Raw genomic sequence first — 21,429 nt, 5'->3', positions numbered from 1 at the left:
AGCAATTTATTTTTTCTTTCACAATAGTTTTAAAATGTTACGTCATAGTTTCCATTGAGAAGCCTGCTTTAATTTTTATCTTTGGTTCTCTATAAGTAACACATTTTTCGACCCTATGGGTTTCTTGAAGGTTCTCTCTTTATCTTTGTTTTTTGACAGTTTGAATATGATGTGCCTAGGTGTGTGTGTGTTTGTTTTTTAATTTGATTTTTCTTTTTTATCCTTATTTTTTATTTTTATTTATCCATTTGGATTGTCTAAGCGTTTTGGATCTATTGCTTATGTGTTTATTTTTGGAACATTCTTGGCCATTATTTCTTCACAAATTCCTACTACCGTTCTCTGTTCTTCCTTCTTCTGCAGTCCCATGGTACACATTAGACCATCTGATATTGTCCTGTGGCTTTTGGATGCACTTTTCTTTTTATATTATTTTTCTTATGTTTTTGTTTGGTTAATATTTATTGGTTTATCTGTAAGATCACTGATTCCTTAATTTTCTTGAGTCTACTAATGAGTTATCAAAAGCTTTCTTTATCTTTTAGTTCTTTCATTTTCATTTTTCCCTCTTTTCTTTAATTCCCTTTTCTGAATGCATGTTATCAATCATTTCCTTTGGATTTTTTAACATATTAATAACAGTTATTTTAAACTAGAGGCCCGTTGCACAAAGATTTGTGCAATAGGCCTTCATTCCCCTGGCTGCCGGCACCAGTTTTCCTCCGGCACCTGGGACCCAGGCTTTTGCTCTGGCCACTGCCTTCCATCTTCACTCCAGCCAGAGCCTTCAGTCTTCACTCAGGCTGGTGCCTTCCATCTTCGCTCCGGCCGGAGCCTTCCGTCTTCGCTCCGGCCGGAGCCTTCCGTCTTCGCCGGTGCCTTCAGTCTTCCCTCCGGCCGGTGCCTTCAGTCTTTGCTCCAGCCAAAGCGCCGCTCCTGTAGCTCCCTCCACCCTGCCCTCTCCCTCATAGCAGGGGTCCCGACCCACCGGCTGCTCTGCACCTGCGTGCGTGCGTGCTGCCCAGAGGCCCAGAGCGGCTGGGGGGCGGGGCCGCCACAATCTTTGTCGGGTTAATTTGCATAGTCCTGATTGGCTGGTGGGTGTCGTGAAGTGACAGTCAATTTGCATGTTTCTCTTTTATTAGTGTAGAATCCTTGAGAGTTCCAGCTTCTCAATCATCTTGGAATATGGTTCTTTTGATTACTTTATCTCTTGACAGTGGTTTGCTTTTAAATGCATGCATGTGTGTGTCTTAAACTTTAATTGAATTTTGGATGTGTGTATAACAGTAAATACTGAGGTCAGTAGTTTTTAATGGCTGCAGATGGGCACCGTTCTTCTGTCAGGTCACCAGGCAGGGAGTTGAGGCAGTCTCTTCAGGAGTTGGGCTAGGTTATTGCTATGTTCATCTTCAGTGTATCACACTGGCCTCGAATTCTCATAGTGATGAAGTGCCATTTCCTGTGCTTATAGTGGGGCTGGGGACCTGGAGGATTTTTCTGTGTTAGTGCTACATGCTTAGCTTTCAGCTGCCTGTGCCACTGGTGGCGGTGGGAGTCTTCATCCTCCTGTCCCTCTCCTAACAGCTGACTTGCTTCTTTCTCAGTGCTAGGCTGGTAGTAGAGATAGGTGAGGATTGCTGTTATCCTGATCTGGCCTGTCTTGGGCAGTTCTAGTGTTTCCTGCCCCTCACCCATGGTAGCACACTTCTGTTATTGGTATGGGATTGTGGTACTAGGACAGTTTCCTACCTCCCCTGGAGTAGAGAGTGCTTACCCTTTCCCAAGCCACAGTGAGTTTTACCCATGGCCTGTGGGTGGCATATCTGTAACTCCTTTTCCACAGCAGTTTAAAGGTTTAGGCTTTTGCCAGAACCGGTTTGGCTCAGTGGATAGAGCGTCAGCCTGCGGACTGAAAGGTCCCAGGTTCGATTCTGGTCAAGGGCATGTACCTTGGGTTGCAGGCACATCTCCAGTGGGGGGGTGTGCAGGAGGCAGCTGGTCGATGTTTCTCTCTCATCGATGTTTCTGACTTTCTGTCCCTTTCCCTTCCTCTCTGTAAAAAAATCAATAAAATATATTTTAAAAAAAAAAAGGTTAAGGCTTTTGCTCCATATGAGAGAATTGCTCAAGCAGGCCCTGGGGCTCTGTGCCTTTTCCACAATGGCAGCTGACCCCTCCTGCATGTCTGCATGTGGAGGACTTCTTTCCCTGGTCTCCTGCCCTCTACCTGTGTGAGCACCTGCTGCGGGCCCACAGAATAGAGCCTGGGAGTGAGTGTGAACTTTATCATGTCTGAGTCCAGGCTAGTCCAGCCTCCAATATTTGTTACAATTTCAGTGCATATTTTCTCATTCATTTGCATGGCTGCCCTGCCTTCCTCCACATCCTCTGCCCTGCTCAGTCCCAGTGACCCAGTCCACATGTGTCTCCATGGAGTTCAGGCTGTGTGGTTGCTCTGTGGCCTTGGCTTTCTGACAGGCTCAAGAGAAGTTTGATTTTTGTAATGTTTCTGGCTTTTTTATTGTTAGGGTAGGAGCAATACTATTTCCAACTTTCTACATCTGGAAGCAGGTTGAGTTGTTTTCATTTCTTTTAATAAGTAAGGAATGATTGTTGAATTTTATTAAATATTATTCATCCTTATTTAAAATGGTCATGTGAATTTCTAATTAATATTTCCTAATATGATGAATACATCATTAGGTTGCCTAACATCGTTCCTTAGTTTCTCTTACTTGAAGACTTCTTTCATTAGCAAAGAAAGGCTGGATGTATAGGAGTGAATAATAAAGACAAGGTCTTATAGATCTTACTAATCAAAAGGTAGATAAAAATATGTAAATAGATAAAGAGAACATTTTAGATTGTTATCAAATTAAGAATGAAATCAACAGGGTGGACAGGAACAGCCTAGTAGTAACATTTGTGTGTTAGACTTAAAGGTGGGAAATGATCCAGTCAATTTAAAGAGTTGAGAGTAGGGAGGGCTTTTTAAGACATTGCAAGTACAAATTCCCAGGGGCAGGAAGGAGATAGGCCTGTTGGAGGGTCAGAAAGTTTACCCACGTGGCTGAAACTCAGTGACTAAGAGGGAAATGGTATGGGGGCGATGGGAAAGGTGCTCAGAGCCAGATGACCATGCCATCTTCGGCCAAGTTAGATATTTGAATTACATTCCATGGGGAATGGGAAGAACTTGGGGATGAATCACTTGGTACCTGTTGTTTGCTAAATTAAATTAGTTGTGCTCACATCCATGTGGTAGTTTCTTGATTAAACATCTGGAATAATTCTTTATCGCACATAAATTTATTATCTATATTTCATTTTCAATCTCTTTTCACTGTTGACTTTTACTTCCTGTTTTAAGCACAATCAGTGCCCCTTATCATAATAAAGAAACTTTCCTTCAACCTCTTCCCCTGATACTGACCTCCTGCCTTTCTCTTTTCACAGCCAGATTCTTAGACAGTGGTCTGTATTTGCTGACTCTTGTGTGTCACCATGCCCTCCATCACTCTCTACACTTCTGTAATATCGCTTTTACCCCCGTATCTAACTGACAAGCTGCTCTCTGAGATGTCCTCCTAGTCCCAGTGACCATCAAATCCAGCGCCCTCTGGTTTAGTCCTGTTTATCTGAATGTAAGCTTTAACACTATTAGCCACATCTTCCATCTTATAAGTTCATAAACCCTGACTTCCTGGGCACTTTACTCTCACATGTTCTGTCTTATCTTTCTTATTACCCCTTGTTTCTTTCATTTTTAGCTCACTCCTAAATATAGGGATTACCCAAGTTTCTGAGGGCTGATTTCTTTCTCTACTGTATGTTCTCTCTGGCTTGTCATTTATGAACTTTTACAAGAATAGTTATCACTGTGTACTCTCAGATCTGTGCCTGGAGCCCACACTTCTTTCTAGGAAAGAAAAGAAAATGCAAGTGTATTTAATAAGTTATAATTTTCATATAGCTATGTACTTTTCATAATTATTTTAAATGGTTGTATAATGTCATGTTAAGTGGCTATGTCATAATGAGCCTAATCATATTTCCCTATTGAAAATTTGTAGTCCTGGACTTGCAGCTACAATTTATAAGTCTATACATGTACACTGAGTTTGAGATTTGGTGGAATGGAATGTGAATTTATTTATTTTCTCTCTCCCAAACTACCTCTGTTCTCCTGAATTGATTTCCCCCCCTCTCTCCCAAACTAGCTCTGTTCTCCTGATAAAGATGGGAAAGTCTTTGGCAAACCCTTTTCAGGTTTCCTTGCTTTGAATCAGCCAACACTGACCTCAGATAGTTCAACCTAGCTACTGAAAGGCCTTCTAAATGGTCCCTCTCTGACCTCTTGACTCTCTGACCCAACATGCTCTCAATTGTTAGAAAACATGTCATCCTTATGTCCCCAAGACCCAAAAGAGATCTAAAGTCTTTCACACTGATGTGTCTCTGAGTAAAGCTAAACAAGAGACTCACCTTCAGTCAAGGCAGGATTTTAAACACAGTATTAGGTTGTAGTTTACCTGCCTACTACCAACCTTGACAATATTCTTCGTCACACTTAACTCAGATACTCTCCTGAGCCAGGAAAGTTGCTTGTTTTTTCATCTTTTATTCTGTAGAAGTAATTTGGGAACCAGCTGGGGATGCTGTTCTAAACTCTGTGGAGTTAGTCTCTAAAAAATATAGGGGCCCTAATAATGATTAGGCTTGTGCCTGAGAAAATGAAGTCTCAGTGCCTTGGACACAGAGGAACTTTAGCTCATAGTATCCTAACCATTCACCTTGCTCCAGTCAAGTGGCCTCTCAGATTCTTCCAAGCTGTCATCTACTGCCAACCTGTGGAGAACTCTTGGTGTTTTGTGTTTTTTTTTTTTACAAAGTCCAATGAGTCGGAAGATTCTGAAGGTGACAACACTGCCAGCTTTGGCTCCTCTTCTGAGTGTGATTTGTGTGTGTTTAGTGAAATCCTATTTGAATTTCTGACAGTTTGATGTCTCAGAGTTTCTGCCTGCTTGTCAGCCATTTCCAGTAGCACATTGACCAGAATATAATTTTCAGCAGTTGTTGATTCCTTTTTTGAGCCTTTCCCACCTGCTTTCCAATCTGACTGTATGTTCTTGCTGCATAAGGAAAGAGGGTTTTGTTTCTTCTTTTACACAGAGGGTTATATTCACCAAGCATGTCCAATCCTAGTATTGTTGTTTTTCTAAATCCTTACCCAAGGGTATGTTTTTATTGATTTGAGAGAGCAAGGGGTGGGGGAAAAGAGAGAGATGGAGGGAGAAGGAGAGGGGGGTAGAGAGAGAACCATTGATTGGTTCATATATGCCCTAACTGGGGATCAAACCCGCAACCTAGGTATATGCCCTGTCTGGAAATCGAATCCACAACCTTTTGGTGTACAGAATGACACTCCAATAATCTGAGCCACCCAGCGAGGGCAGTATTGTGTTTCTTTCCCTTTTTCTTTTTCTTTTTCTTTTTTAAGCACTGTGTAATCATAAGGCGACAAATATAAAGCAGTGTCCATTCTATAAGGCAGAAGTTGGGCCTGTGTGTGTACTGGTTGACGAGGGAGTGGGCATATTAAAGAGGCACCTTCTTGGGCTGTCTTCTGTCACTTGTTGCATGGTTGGTGTTTCTCTCTGCTTACTCTAATTTATTTTTATTTTAGTTTATCATAACAAGGTGTCTTGAAAATTATTGAAAAACTCAAGTGATCATGGTTAATAGCTGCTTCCCTCCCACCTTCCTCTGCCTCAACTAATATAACTGTATTTCTGCTTTGAGGCATTCTGGTCCATACATCTTCTAAACTCTATGGCCTATGGTAACTCTGTGCTAGACGTTGTAGATACAGCTACAATGTTTGATGATTGTGCTGTTTTCTGTAGATAAGGAAGTGGGCAGGAGAAAATAACATCAGTCATTCTCTAATAGATTGAAATTAATCAAGAGTCAGGTGAGTTTAAAATACTACTCCAGGTATATCATTCTTTGAAGACCCATGGGTCAGCCACCTCATAGTCTAGGGCATTAGTTCCCAAGAGGACACTGCTCTTAGTCAGATGCTTTAATTCTTAGATGGTTTAACTACCCACTTCGTACACTCCGGTCCCAAATCTGGAGAATTAAGGAAGAAGTCTGACAATCAGTAGTGAGGCACACAACTTCCTTCAAGTCAACCTCTAGAATGATAGCGTGTTATTCATCTATGTGCCTGGCACCCTCCCTGTTTTTACATCTCTCTCTCATTCCCTCCATCATCCTTTGGCCTCGTAACAACAGGAATTTACAGACCAATCTAACATCCCAGGTCATCCCCACCCAAAGGTTTTATCCCTTGTTCAAGGAGAGTGAATCCTGCTAAAAGAGATCCAAGAAAATCTTAGAAGAAGGAATAAATAAAACTCAGAAAAAGACTGTTAGGAATATACTCTCAGATGAATGCTACCCCCTTACCATTTCCCATTATCTTGGGCAATTGAAAGCAGAGGGAACATGAAAAGACAAAAAGCTAAGCCTTAAAGAAAACATTACCTCAGAAACAAGTTTTTAAGCATACAACTTATAATATCATACATTTATTAAAGCAAGAACTCAAACATAATGTGAGGCAATAAAATGAGATGAAGTGGGAAATATGGAACTAAGGGAACAAAATGAGAATGAAGCAACATCAGTCCAAAACTAAAATAAATTTGAAACAGTGAGGAACTTAATGGCCTGGAAATTGAATTGTCATAAGGGAAAAGCTTTAGATAATTCTAGAAGCAAAAGCAAAAAAGAAATAGATGCAAGCAATATAAATCATCATAATGGGGGTACAGCATAAAGATAATTGATGTTCATAAAGTAAGGAAGCTCATTCTTAAAAAATGTTGACCAGAAAATATTTTTGAAGATATAATAAAAGAAAAATTTTATAATGTATGCTAAACTAATCTTAGAAGATTGTGTGTTCTAGGGGGAAAAAATTAAAAGTTGTACATGGACTAACTCTGAGCTGGCTCCTAGTTGTATTTCTAAAGCAGAAAAAAAGGCAAATCACCTCAAAGAGGGGGAACTATCAGTCAGGCCGGCACCAGGCTTCTCTTGAGCATCATTGCCAGAAGGCATAGGAGTGTGTGTACAAAATTTTGAAGGACAGAAACAGTGTATTAACACCAGGCAAATGTTAAAATTCAAACAGAGAACTAAGAATAAATAATTAGATCAATAGAATGTAAATGTCACAAACTTTGACAAAAGAAAGATGAATCAGTCTTCATCTGAAACTGATACATGTCATTCAAAAATCTATTTAAGGTAGGGTTTTTTAAATTCTTAACTTAAGAGGAAATTTTAGGAAATAGTATCTCTAAAGAAATATGGATCTTCAGTTTAGTATTTCCTTTATTTTCACTTCAGCTTAATTTACATTTAAGTACAAAGACGTAATTTATAATTTACTCTTTTTGTTTAAAACATGTACTAGTACAATTTCTTTAAAACTTAATGTGATATTTCTAGGTGTTCTGCATGTGGGTTGAATTTTTGCTTTTTTTAATATAAAAGATTGTTTATTTTTTATAGATAAGTTTATCTAAAAATAAAAGCTAATTTTAAAAAGTATGTAAAACATAACAAATAAACATATTTACCCCAACCAGGGCTCTGGATGGGGCAGGCCGTGGGCACTGGTGTTCCCAGTTGGACAGTTGCCCAGGCTGGGAGCTGCTGCTCCTGACCAACTGGTTTCTTTTCTCTGTTTTTATACTTATTTTAACAGTCTAGTGGCTTTCATTTTCATTATCACCCACTCCAAGCTTTTTGGAAGTGAGGGGCAAAACTACTCACCCTGGATGATCATCATTTTTCCTTTTGCCCATTTTCCTGATCTAGTTAATGAGAGGTCTGAAGTACATGATGACTCTGATGCATTCATCTGGAACAGGGAAAATCAGTGGAAAAACAGCATTTCATAAATAAGTGGATTGAAAAAAATTAACTCAACATCATTTTGTAGAGATAGCAACAATACTGATACTATTTTCTATTCTTTAGCTCAAACATTTTAGTTATGACACCCCACCCCTGCCACCTTTTTTTTCTCTTGATCTTCTGATTATGGTGGGCATAATCAGATTATGATTTAGCATTTGCTAGGAGGTAACTTTATCAGATTAGTAGTATTTTTTTCATTAAACAATGCATGATAGCACATAAATTGTCACAAGATGACCAAAATATTTTTTATTTTATGTAAATTGTATTGTTAGTAAATGCAAAGTGGTTATTATAGTGTATAAATTTTGGTTTAATATGAATTTCAGTTATGTACATTGCAACTGCTATTTGAAAATAATGAGAAATTAGAGTATTTGGCTCTTCCACATAAGGAATATGAACATGAATAATTTTTGCTTATGTGTCTAAGGAGTCAACAAGTGGAAGCAAACTAAATTATGGCAAGTAATTGTTGCTCAAAAATATAATAGTTGGCAGAAATTATGGGTTGTTGACACAATTTAAACAATGATTTATTTCCAGCACAGCCAGAAATGGAGGTGGTTTTACCTTTTCTGCAATAAGTTCTACCTATCTATGTACCTCCTACTTACCTGTCGTTAATGACAAAGAAACATAGTCATTGAATATTTTGTTCAGTTAAATTGGTGACTTTTTTTAAACTGAGGGACAGTACAACATTATGTCTTTTTAATTTGTTGGTGAAGAGCCACAAATAAATGGCCTATTTTACTTTCCTATATTTCTGTTCTTGATATAAATGCTAATAAAGCAATATATCATGGTTTCCTCAGGTAATATTTCATGATTATCTTGAGATATAATTTGGTATGCTTGCGCTAAAAATTATTATGTATTAGTAGTCCTCTTTCTTATAAGAATATTAGCATTGCATAGTTTGAATAATAATATTATTTTAAAATTTGCTAAGAAGTTTGCTTTAAAAGAAACTAACTATGATAAGATGGTCAGATATGCTGCACTAAAAAGGTTTCTTATTTGTGGGCCAGCTCACTCTATGTAGACAGAGTTCTCTGCACTGAAGGTAAAGGAGGAGCATAATTTAGTTTTAAAAAGATCTGGTTCCAAGGCTTGGTGTGGGAGGAGGTGGTCAAGAGAGTGGTACAGCATTCTAGAAATACTAAGGTCTTTGTGCAATTGATTTAATGGGTTTTGATTGGCAACATTCTTAAAAACGTTAGAATGAAGTTTTATCCAAAATAGGCTTTCCTTAAACTACCTTGTTCAATTGTCATAACACTCTCTTGATATAACCTTAATTAAAAAAAAAATTATAGCTGGTTTATGTACCATTTTACCAATTATTTTTTCTTTTTTAACAGAAATCTTGGAGGCTGGTATTAAAGGAACTTCTGAATCACTTAAAGGTGTGAAACGAAAAAAGATTGTAGCTGAGAATCACCTGAAAAAAATACCAAAATCTCCCCTGAGAAATCCTCTTCAGGCAAAACATAAACAAAATACAGAAGAGTCACCTCTCGCTGTTCTTCAGAGTACTTCAGAGTCTCACAAAAAACAGAATCACAGTCCTGTAAAAAATGGAAAGCAGTTTACTAAACAAAATGGAGAAACACTTGGGATGATTGGCGAGGCTGCCAAGTCCGAAGACCCTGTCTCCCCAAAGAAGCCCTTGTTTCTGCAGCATCCATCTGAACTGCGTAGGTGGAGCTCGGAAGGCTCTGACCCCAAGTCAAATTTCCCCCATGGAAAATGTGACTCTAGTTCTTTGTCAAGTAAAACCAGGACTGACCATAGTGAATGTATCTCCTCTAATTGTAGTCCTACTTCCTCCTCATATGCAAACACCGCATTCGATGTCTTACTGAAAGCAATGGAGCCAGAACTGAGTACCTTGTCACAAAAGAGCTCATCTTGTGCAGTTAAGATAGAAAAACTAAGACCAAATAAAACTGTACAAATCCCCTCTCAATTACAAAACAGCTCAATAGATGCCCCACATCAGACTTCGCAAGAATTTGTTTCTGAATCAGTGTCTTCTTGTACCTCATACACAGTGCATGTGTCCGCTGCTCAGAAGAATGGGCAAGCATCGGTTCAGTCAGTTTCTCATTCATATAATCCACATGAACACTTTGTTTCTAAATCTAACCAACAAAATCAACAGCTTCCAGCTTCTGCAGGTTTCACAAAGCAACTGACAAACCTACACAGTCAAGAGAACCCCAGGCTTGAACAGGTGTATCATATAGCAGTGACATCATCTGTAGGTCTAACTTCACCTTCCAGTAGAACTCAGGTTACTCCTCAGAACCAGCACATGGATTCTGCTTTGCCCATGTCAATAAGTCCAGCCCACTCTACACAGTCACCCCCGACACCAGTGTATAATTCAACTCCTGTCGCCTCTGTTGTGAATCACAGCGTAGAGCAAATGTGCAATCTACTTCTGAAAGATCAGAAGCCAAAAAAGCAAGGAAAATATATTTGCGAGTATTGCAATAGAGCTTGTGCAAAGCCGAGTGTGCTTCTAAAGCACATCCGCTCCCACACTGGAGAGCGGCCTTATCCCTGTGTGACCTGTGGATTTTCATTTAAGACTAAAAGTAATCTATACAAGCACAAAAAATCCCATGCACATACTATCAAACTGGGTCTTGTCTTGCAGCCAGATGCTGGTGGTTTGTTCTCTTCACACGAGTCCCCCAAAGCACTTAGTATCCATTCAGATGCAGAAGATAGCGGGGACAGCGATGACGAGAGCGCTGCTGATGAAAGACAGAACGAGCCAGGCTCTGTGGACCTGCAGCCTGGGCAGTTAATGAAAATGATAGCAAATTCTGAAGTTTTACCAAAATCAAGTTCCATTCCAAGCAATCTAGATCATGTGGTAGGTGACGTTTTACTGCACGACAAAGCCTCAGAATCACCAACTGTGACAGAGTTACCAAAAGTCGTGGTCCACCCTGTCAATGTGACCCCTTTGAGAGTTGACAGCCCAAAGTTTACGGATTGTAAGCCTGAACTTTCTAGTGCACAGAAACAGAAGGACCTTCAGGTTACTAGTGTACGGTCACATTCATCCTGGACGTCCTCCGTGGAGACTGATGAAAAGTCCCGTCAGAAAGGGGACATGAGTCAGCCAGAGGCAAAGCAAGAATCCCACGTAGGAACAGTACATGCCCAACTACAAAGGCAGCAGGCTACCGATTACACTCAAGAGCAACAAGGCAAACTTCTGAGTCCTCGAAGTTTAGGAAGTACAGATTCTGGTTACTTTTCACGGTCTGAAAGTGCTGATCAGACAGCGAGTCCACCAGCCCCCTTCACCAGAACATTACCTTCTATGGAACAAGACTCAAGTAAGAATAATGGGCTTTCTGCACCTCGTGCTAGTCCACCAGCACTTTCTACAGGACCAACAGGTGAAAAAGCATTGATTTTACCAGGTCAGATGCGCCCACCTTTGGCAACAAAAACACTTGAAGAACGGATATCAAAGCTTATCTCAGACAATGAAGCCTTGGTAGATGATAAGCAGTTGGATAGTGTGAAGCCACGGAGAACCTCTCTTTCACGACGAGGAAGTATCGATTCCCCCAAATCATACATATTTAAGGATTCTTTCCAGTTTGATTTAAAACCAATGGGACGGAGAACAAGTTCAAGTTCTGATATACCAAAGTCCCCTTTCACCCCTACTGAGAAATCAAAGCAAGTGTTTCTTCTGTCTGTACCTTCCCTTGACTGTTTACCTATTACGAGAAGTAATTCTGTGCCTACCACAGGTTTTTCAGCAGTACCTACAAACATAATACCTCCCCCTCATCCACTGAGAGGAAGTCAGTCATTTGATGACAAAATTGGCGCTCTCTGTGATGATGTCTTTGTATCAGGACCTAGCACTTCTGTGCCCCAGAGTGGACATCCCCGAACCCTTGTCAGACAGGCAGCAGTAGAAGACTCTTCAGCAAGTGAAAACCAGGTGCTGGGTACTGGGCAGTCCTTGGAGGAGAGCTATCAGGGATGCAGTGCCACAAACGAAACTGGGACAGCAAGGAATAAGCCCCTGGCTCCCGGCTCACATGTAGAGAAAAAGAAGTCTCATCAAGGGCGAGGGACAATGTTTGAGTGTGAAACTTGTAGAAACAGGTATAGAAAACTGGAAAATTTTGAAAATCATAAGAAATTTTACTGTTCAGAATTACACGGACCAAAAACGAAGGTAGCTGTGAGAGAACCTGAACACAGCCCTGTGCCCAGCAGTACACAACCCCAGATTCTGCACTACAGAGTGGCTGGTTCCACGGGGGCCTGGGAACAGACGCCCCAGATCAGGAAAAGGAGGAAAATGAAAAGTGTTGGAGATGATGATGAAGTTCAGCAAAATGAAAGTGGAGTTTCTCCAAAAAGCTCTGAAGGCCTTCAGTTTCACAATACTCTGGGCTCTGCTTCCAGTTTGCCTAAGCATACTGTTGTCTTAACAAGTGAGCAGCAGCATCGAAATATTCAGTTGCAAAGCCCCCAAATACAGCTCATTGGCAGGGGCCCTGACCAGATCATGGATCCAAAGCTGTCTACCATCATGGAACAACAGGTAGGTTCAGCGACCCAGGACAAGGCAGAGTTGAAGAGACATGGAGCTGGGATCTCAGTCATCCAGCACACCAACTCACTGAGCAGACCCAGTTCGCTTGACAAGCCTGAGTCTCCAGCTTCTTTCCAGGAACTCAGTAGAACAGTGAAGGTTGGGTCCCTGAAAGTGATAGGAATTTCCCAAGAGGAAGGTCACCCTTCTCAGAACACATCTCATCCTCAACAGCCTGCACTATTAGATGTTCTTCGAGCAGAATTTCAGGAAGGTTCAAGAAAGATTTCCAGTGAACGGCATGTGTTAGGACAGCCCTCAAGACTTGTTCGGCAGCTCAGCATCCAAGTCCCAGAAATTCTGGTCACAGAAGAGCCAGATCGGGACCTTGGAACCCAAGGTCCTGATCAGGAAAAATCAGAGAAGTTCAGTTGGCCTCAGCGTAGTGAAACGTTGTCAAAGCTGCCGACAGAGAAACTGCCACCCAAAAAGAAGAGGCTCCGTCTTGCTGAGATAGAGCATTCCTCGACCGAGTCCAGCTTTGACTCCACTCTTTCCAGGAGTCTGAGTAAGGAGAGTAGTTTATCTCACACCTCAAGTTTCTCAGCTTCGTTAGATGTAGAGGACGTTTCTAAAACCGAGGCCTCCCCCCAATTCTCTTTCCTCAATAAAACAGAGTTCCTCATGATCCCAGCTGGCTCTCATACACTGAGCATTCCTGGGGCTCACCGGGAAATGAGGCGAGCTGCCTCAGAACAGATTAGTTGCATGCCCACATCCATGGAGGTCTCTGATTTCAGAAGTAAGTCATTCGACTGCGGAAGCATAACTCCACCTCAGGCAACGCCACTTGTTGACGTGCAGCCTTCGGCGTCCCCTTCTGGCACGGGCGTGAGCGGACACGTGCCCCTCTTAGAAAGAAGGAGGGGCCCACTGATACGGCAGATATCTTTAAACATTGCTCCAGAAAGTCACCTGTCTCCTGGGAACCCGTCATCTTTCCAAACTATTGCTATTCCTGGTGTGAATGCATTGCCACTTCAGGGGCCTCAGCTCACTAATACATCCTTAGCCGAGTTTCCCACAAATACTATGCACACCCAGACTCAAGTTAAGGATCTGCAAACACAGTCTTCAAATTCCAACTCTACTGGCATCTTTCCTGTTCAACAGCTTTTTGGTCTTAAATTATTAAATCAAATCCATGCACCCCTTAGCCACCAAAACACACAGATGTCTCTGCAAGTGTCTGCACAGAGTGTCAAACCAGATGCAAATCCCAGTGTGTGCGTATCTTCCAAAAGTGAGGATTGCTTTGCTCCCAAGTACCAACTGCAGTGTCAGGCTTTCACTTCAAGCCTGTCTTGCTCTTCTGATCTTGTCCATTCTCTGCCAAAGCAAGTTCTTTCAAATCCAGTTGGGGCTGATCATCGAATGAATTCGTTAGCATTAGCAACTGAAGGAGTAGATGCCATAGCTGCTTCGTGTCTTCCGCCGCCGCTGAAGCCCGGGCCGCTTGGTGGTCAGGTGCAGGAGGTGCCGACATCGTTTGCGCTGCCTGTGCATCTGCAGAGTAGCGTTCCAGGGTACTGCTTTGCCACAGTCACACCTCTGCCACAAATCCTTGTGACCCAGGATCTGTCTAGTCAGCCCGTTTGCCAGGCTAATTGTAGTGTGGTGCCAATCGGTGAAGAACAAAATTCCCAGCCAAAATTGCAAAAAGTTAATCAGAATGCTTTGCCAAACCCAGAGGAAGAACTTGTTTGTGAAAATGTTTTTTCAGAGATGGGCCAAAATTCTTTTCTATCAGAATCCTTGCCTGAAACTCAGAAAATGTCTATTGGTAGACTTTCCCCCCAACAAGAATCTTCAGCTTCTAGTAAAAGGATGCTTTCCCCAGCAAATAGTCTGGACATTGCTATGGAAAAGCACCAAAAGCGAGCTAAAGATGAATATGGAGCTGTTTGTGCAACAGATGTTAGACCATTCGAACTGTTGAGTTCGAGAGCTAATGAAGTTAGTAAGCAGAAGAAACCTGTGTTAGTGAGGCAGGTTTGTACTACAGAGCCCCTTGATGGTGTGACGTTGGAACAGGGTACTTCTTCTCAACCTGAAATTAGTAGTGAGGCTATTAATTTGACAGATGTTTTACCAGCAGATAATTTGTCATCAGGGCACTCTAAGTCTGTAGTTATAGAACCTATAAAGGAGTTGCAAGAATTTGAAAACATCAAGTCATCCACATCATTAACTCTTACAGCTAGAAATTCACCCATTTCTTCAGAAGATACCCACATTTCTCCTTTGGAATGTGTAGACAATAACCAAGAAAGGAAGTCTTCAGAGGTTAAAAGTCAAGGTGACAAATTGAACATCCAAGAACAAAATCAACCTACAACCACCACTCTTGCAGGGTTGGAAGCCGGAGACACGCAGCAGCTGTCTTTTCCCAGCCTGAAGACCACAACCAGCTTTACATGGTGTTACCTGCTGAGACAGAAAACATTGCATCTGCCTCAGACCGACCAGAAAACTTCAGCCTATACTGACTGGACAGTGAGCGACAATAATCCAAATCCACTTGGTTTGCCTACAAAAGTTGCTCTTTCCCTCCTTAATTCAAAACAGAAGATTGGAAAATCACTGTATTGTCAAGCAATAACCACCCGTTCCAAATCAGATTTATTGGTCTATTCAAGCAAGTGGAAAAGCAACTTAAGCAAGGTACTCGAAATGTTATTTATCTTTAAAAATAGTTTATGCAAATGAGTTTTAACATGTCTTGATGCCTTTAAATTCTTTAATTAGAAGTTGTGAATGACACATTGAGCTTCATGAGTGTGTAGTTATTTGAAAGAAAGGATGATGAATATGCTCCAGGAGTTATACTGATAAGGGTTAGCTGGAGTCCTTTCTACTTTGAGACATTTTGAAAATTATAACTTGCCCTGAGTACTTTTTTTTTCTCAGATGAATATTTAAATATTTACTTAATGGTACAGTAATCATGGTCATCTTCCTCCTACATGAAGGTTTTATTTTTATTAAGTAGGAGGAGATTATGTTTATGCTTTACCCTTACTAATGCAGGGGAACAGAGGTGTGAGTAATTGAAAATTGTTATATATCATTTTGAAATATAAGCAGACAGCCATTCTACAGTTCTCAGAATCATCTTAGTGCTAGAGAGGATTCCTAACATAACTAACTCATACACTTGATAATTACTTGATTTGTTCAAGATTTATAGAGGAAGGTGGACTCAGTCTTACTAGAGTTGTTGGCTTTATAAAATAAGAAAAATAATTTAAGTGATTAAAGATAGATGGGTCAATAGATAAATGGGTAGATAGAGTATTGTGTTGGACTCTGAACATTCAGAATTGTACTTTAAGTCCTTGACCTCTGCAGGTTCACAAGCATATAATACAGGTTCATAAATTAGGGAAATAATGCTCATGAATAGGAAAATACCATAGTTCAGTATTATAACAGAAGTATGCACAACTTTAAAAGAAGGAAGTCTCTGACACTACCACTAGGTTGAGGAGTATTCCAAAAGACTTTAGCTGAGTTTTTTTTTTTTTTAAAAAGGGATTTTTTTTTTTTAGGCAAATAAGAATGAGAAATTTTGATAGTCTGATTAATGACATGGAAGTGAGAAGGAACTGGGTTCATTTAAAGAACTGTGAGGAGTCTGTCATGACTAGAAGGTGTTGTAAGTTTGAAACAGTGATATACTTCGAAGTTGGAAGTGTAGGTAAAAACCAAAGAATATGTATGGTGGAGGAGAGCTATTGATACTTTCTCAGTGAAGGAGGGTGAATCCAAACCATTCAGAATTTAATGTTTAAATGCTCAGACTCTACTCTAGATGTACTAAATAAGAATCTTGGAAGAGGAGACCTGATCATGAGACTTTAAACAGAGCTTCATGTATATTCCTGAAGTGCCTTTGAACAGTGGCTTTTCTTCAGTACCAAGTGCCTTGGTAGAAATGCCTCTGGAAATGCACATATCCAGATTTGGAACTAGGAGAGAGCTCAGGTAGAAGGTGTGGAGATTTTTCACTGTGCAGGTGTAATTAATGAGATTGCTCAGGGAACACGTAAAGGGAAAGGGCCTAGAATGGATTAGAGAATCACTACTATGTAAAGGGTTTGAATGGCTGAAGTAAGTCCACATAAGAAACTGAAAGAGATTGTTAATAGAGGAAGGAGGAGAGCTATGAGAAAGTGGTATCACGCAGATCAAGGAAGAAGGTATTTCAAGGAAAGCTGTTTAAGCTGAGAGGTCTAATAAATGTGAAGACTAAGACGGTGTTTGGACTGAGCATTTCCAATACCACTGGAGACTTGAGTCATATGGGAAAGTGGCTATGGAGAATTAGTTAGCTCTTGGGTTGACTGTTAATTCACAACCCAAGTGTTAATAATGTGCTTATAATTCAAAATGGAAAAGAACGGATAAATGCTAAAGTAAAAGGATTACTAAGAGAAACAAGGTGTCACCAACATATAATGCCATGGGGTGGTCAAGGATATAAAGAAAAAGGAAATGGTAAGCACTTTAGCTTTTAGCTCATTGGTAACTGGTAAATAAATAGTAACCAGATTTTGATAGTAAGAAAATGAGCAAAAAAAAAAAAATAGAAAGTGAGCAAAAGTTAGGTGGGAATTAGGATGTCCGTTAAAGGTATAAAGTCAAGGCAAGGTGTGTGTGTATATTGCAAGTGGTGAGGATACATGTTTACCAGGAAAAGAAAAGGAGATGGTTGATTTTTACCTGTCAGGTGTGTGGCATTACCTCTTCATACAGCCTTTTTGAGAAACTCAGTCCAGCAGCTTTACTTTTTTTCTGGTTTTATAATAGCAGGGGCTTTCCAGGGTCCTCTTTCTGAGGCCACAGAGGCCCTCTGTCCGTGATCACTTACTATTGAGTCATTTTGGTACGATAGATAACTGTCCACATGGTGATGTAATATTTAAAACAGGTTTGTAACAAAGAGGCCCTTCATTGGAAACGTTGTACCTTGGAATCGGCCAGGGGGTTGGAGTTTAAGCCTTTGCTGTTAACACTTGACCTTGGACAATGGCTATATAATCTCCTTGTGCTGCCTGCCTCCCAGACATGTGAGAGTGGAATGGGGTGAGGACTGAGGAAACTTGTGAATGGTGCGGTTGTATAGAGTTATAATTAAGGTGGTGTTACCATAATGTTTCTATAGAAGAGTGCACAGTGTAATCATTTAGAGTTCATTACCTTTCTCTAGAGATTTCATTATTATCAAGCCAAAACCTAACCCATTTCTGTGTCTCATAGTTCTCAGTACTCAGGAATTTTGGAGAAGATACAGAGAGGAAACATGATTATGGTTTAAATTAAGAAGGGAAAGAATAAAATATTGGGAAGTGGGGCTTAACTGCTTTAAATTAGCAGTTCATTGAATTTGAAGGGGGTTTAGGCATATTTCTTGGTAGTATAAGACATTATTATACCAAAAGGGGTGACTAGCTCTTTGCCATCTCCAAAGTATAAACTCTGAGAAATACAATTAAATTGCAGTATGAGTGGTTAGTTAGATATAAGAAGAAATATTTAACCCTAACAGGTTTGGCTCAGTGGATAGAGCGTCAGCCTGTGGACTCAAGGGTCCCAGGTTGGATTCAGGTCAAGGGCATGTACCTTGGTTTCCGGCACATTCCCAGTAGGGGGTGTGCAGGAGGCAGCTGATTGATGTTTCTCTCTCATCGCTGTTTCTAACTCTCTATCCCTCTCCCTTCCTCTCTGTAAAAAGAATAAATAAAATATATTTTTTTAAAAAAGAAGAAATATTTAGTCTATTAAAAAGGTTCCTATTAAACTCATGTTGTGCCAGAGTAGATGGTTGTAAAGCCTTCATTTTGGGGTGTCAGTGGACTGTGGTAGGATTTTAAAATAGTATGAGATTTATAAGTTTGCTATGATTTACCACAGATATATTAATAAAGATAAGGGAGGAGATAAAGCAGATAACCTTTAACCTCTTACTTCCTTGGAATGCATTTCCTGAAGTTAACTGTGTACACTGTTTTTTTTCCAAGTGAAACATTAGCGTGTTTGTGTTTTCAGTTTTATTAAATTAGTTTCTCTTTTTTTTTTCCTTCCAGAGAGCATTAGGTAATCAAAAGTCCACAGTAGTTGAATTCAGCAATAAAGATGCCTCTGAAATTAACAGTGAGCAAGATAAAGAAAATTCCTTAATCAAAAGTGAACCAAGAAGAATTAAAATATTTGATGGAGGGCAAGTACAAATTTTACTTCTTAAATGTACATTTAAACTTACTTTTTAAATGTACATTTGCTTTCATGTGAATAAAGAATTATCAGTGCCAATTTTACATAAAGATTGTAAGGTATCTCAGCTTATTAAAAGAATCTTCATGGCAAAATATATATTTAGTATTATGTAAAATAATTCCACTTTGTTCAAGGAAGTAAGAACTATTTAGGAAGGAAACATTGTAGATCCTAGGAAGCAGCTAAGAACAAAGTTTTCAGAGTGAACCTTGAGGTTCACATTGATTTATAATAAAGAATGACTTGGAATACCTGCTCTTAAGAGAGATGAACTTATTGTCTATTGGATATTTCTGTGTATTTGGTTTTGAGAAACCCAAAAGGTAAAAGTCAATTGTAGTTATTGTGAAGCTCAGAAAAATTTCATTATTTATACTTGTTGTGATTGAATTTAAAAGTTTAAAAGAATACTTTTAAACCCAGTGACTTAAAAGAGGAAATATTTTTAAATTAAGTCTAGTGTTTATGAATAAGGTTGTTTGGTTAGAATTAGCTATTAGAATATTGAGTGTTGATGTGAAAAGCTGGAATATCGTGTTACTGTACATGCATAAAATTTATATTGCTTGAGTCTAAAAATTGTGCCTTGTTTTACTTTTTAGGTTGAATTTTAATTATCAATATTTTCTCAGAGATATAGTATCCAATTTCCCTATTCTTTTTTCTTTCTTTAAATTAGATATAAATCAAATGAAGAGTATGTATATGTCCGAGGCAGGGGAAGAGGAAAGTACATTTGTGAAGAATGTGGAATACGTTGTAAGAAACCTAGTATGTTAAAGAAACATATACGAACCCACACAGATGTCCGCCCCTACCACTGCACTTACTGTAACTTCTCCTTTAAGACGAAAGGTATGAGATGACATTCCTTCATGGTTCTTTTTTTATATGCATTGAGCTAGTTGCACTAAAAAGCAACTTTATATATTCTTTGACCAATGATGCAGTAGCTTAAATGGGACTAATATTAATTATATCCTGTCAACATTGTAGCTTTTTTTCTTTATGTTTTTGGATCTCTTGGGGGGAAAAAAAGTTTTAATTACATGCTTTTAGAATATATATGTAGTAAAAATAACATTTTAAAAGGAGCACCTGCCTTCTTTTATTTTACTCCCCAAATTACAGTTGATGACTGTAATATACAGTCAGTATATAGTATGATGACTAAGGCATTTTCAAAAATACTTAATTTGGGGCTGAAGAAGAAAAATAAATTTTCATGATTACAATTTTCTTGATTACTTAGGTGTTAAGAGATTGGAAACACTTTAAGTAATAATTGCATTAAACTTATGATTACATTCATGTTTTATTATCTGATTTTAGGCATGCAGTCATTTCTTTTTCATGATTTTTTTTTAACCCAAATTCTGTTGAATTTCAGCTTCAAAAATTTTCTAACTTTTGTACTCTTCAATGTTTATAGAACTCATAACTAGTCATTAAAATTTAGTACTCTTTCTGTATTCTTTATACAAGGTGGGGCAAAAGTAGGTTTACAGTTGTTCTTGTGGAAAATAATACAATAATTAATAAGTAGTACACAAATAAACTCTGTTTCGTGTACTCACAAACTATAAACCTACTTTTGCCCCACCTTGTATGTTACTTAAATTATAAGCCTTTATTATAAATAAGGTAATTTTACCTTCTACAAATTTTCTGGTGCATATAATGAATACACTACTGTAAAATGTTTACTTTCTCTATTAGGCCTCTTGTTTATGAATCATTATGTGAAAATTTGTTACTTAAAAATTGTAATTTTATGTAACACCCTTTAAAAAGTAAGAATCTTTCTAAAACAATGCAATTATAAAATTATCTGTCTGAAAGGATTATATCTGTAAAAAATATTTAATTGATAATTTTTTACAGAATCAATTTTTATCTCTTTGGAGTTAGCATTTGCTTTGCTTTTTTATTGGTTGTCTTTGCAGCTTTTGTCTTAAAAATTGATTACCTCTTTAGCAAAATTTACTACATTGCTTGACTAGTATCTATTGGCATTTAAAGAGAGTTATAATATGTAGCATCTAAGTAGCTTCAAAGTAGTTCTTAAATGCCAATAGTATCTGAAATAAGAATGATAAAATAAAGAAAAATCTTCAGATAGCCTTAAATATTTCTAAAAAGTTTCACGAAATCATGAGGAGTTGGGGGAAACAGTAATTCTATAATCCTTGGGTTGTGATGTAAATCCTTCTGGAAGTGGAGGGAGGGTTTCAGGATGATTTTTCTGGTCCTGTGTGAGGTTTTAATAGGATAAAGTACTTTGATCTTTAACCCAATGTATTGCTTTTTTTCACTGGTTTTAATTCTATGATTAAGAAACACCCATTAATTTCTATTATGAGATCAGAACACTAGTAATGGGACAATATAACTAATAAAAAATTACCAAGTACAGAATGATGTTACCAATAAAGAGAATCAAAGTCTAATATGAAATAGGTTTTTCTAATAGGAGGAAAAGGAATTAGGATATTAAA

The 21,429-nt window shown here is 38.9% G+C and overlaps 1 protein-coding gene across 4 annotated transcripts in view; it reads left to right on the top strand.

The window, feature by feature from the left end:
- The window catches only part of HIVEP1 (HIVEP zinc finger 1), a 160,764-nt gene that overhangs the window by 111,478 nt on the left and 27,857 nt on the right, over positions 1-21,429 (top strand). For all 4 annotated transcript variants that reach the window (XM_028152416.2, XM_054721466.1, XM_054721465.1 and 1 more), the window contains exons 4-6: positions 9,369-15,316; positions 18,742-18,875; positions 19,611-19,786. In XM_028152416.2, coding sequence (XP_028008217.2) covers positions 9,369-15,316; positions 18,742-18,875; positions 19,611-19,786 — 6,258 coding nt within the window. The remainder of the gene's footprint in view (positions 1-9,368; positions 15,317-18,741; positions 18,876-19,610; positions 19,787-21,429) is intronic.

Source organism: Eptesicus fuscus, chromosome 9 (genome assembly GCF_027574615.1).
Source record: "Eptesicus fuscus isolate TK198812 chromosome 9, DD_ASM_mEF_20220401, whole genome shotgun sequence".
In the NCBI taxonomy this organism is placed as follows: domain Eukaryota; kingdom Metazoa; phylum Chordata; class Mammalia; order Chiroptera; family Vespertilionidae; genus Eptesicus; species Eptesicus fuscus.
Note: the sequence above shows the minus strand (reverse complement) of the source record. Positions and strands in the feature narration are given on the sequence as shown.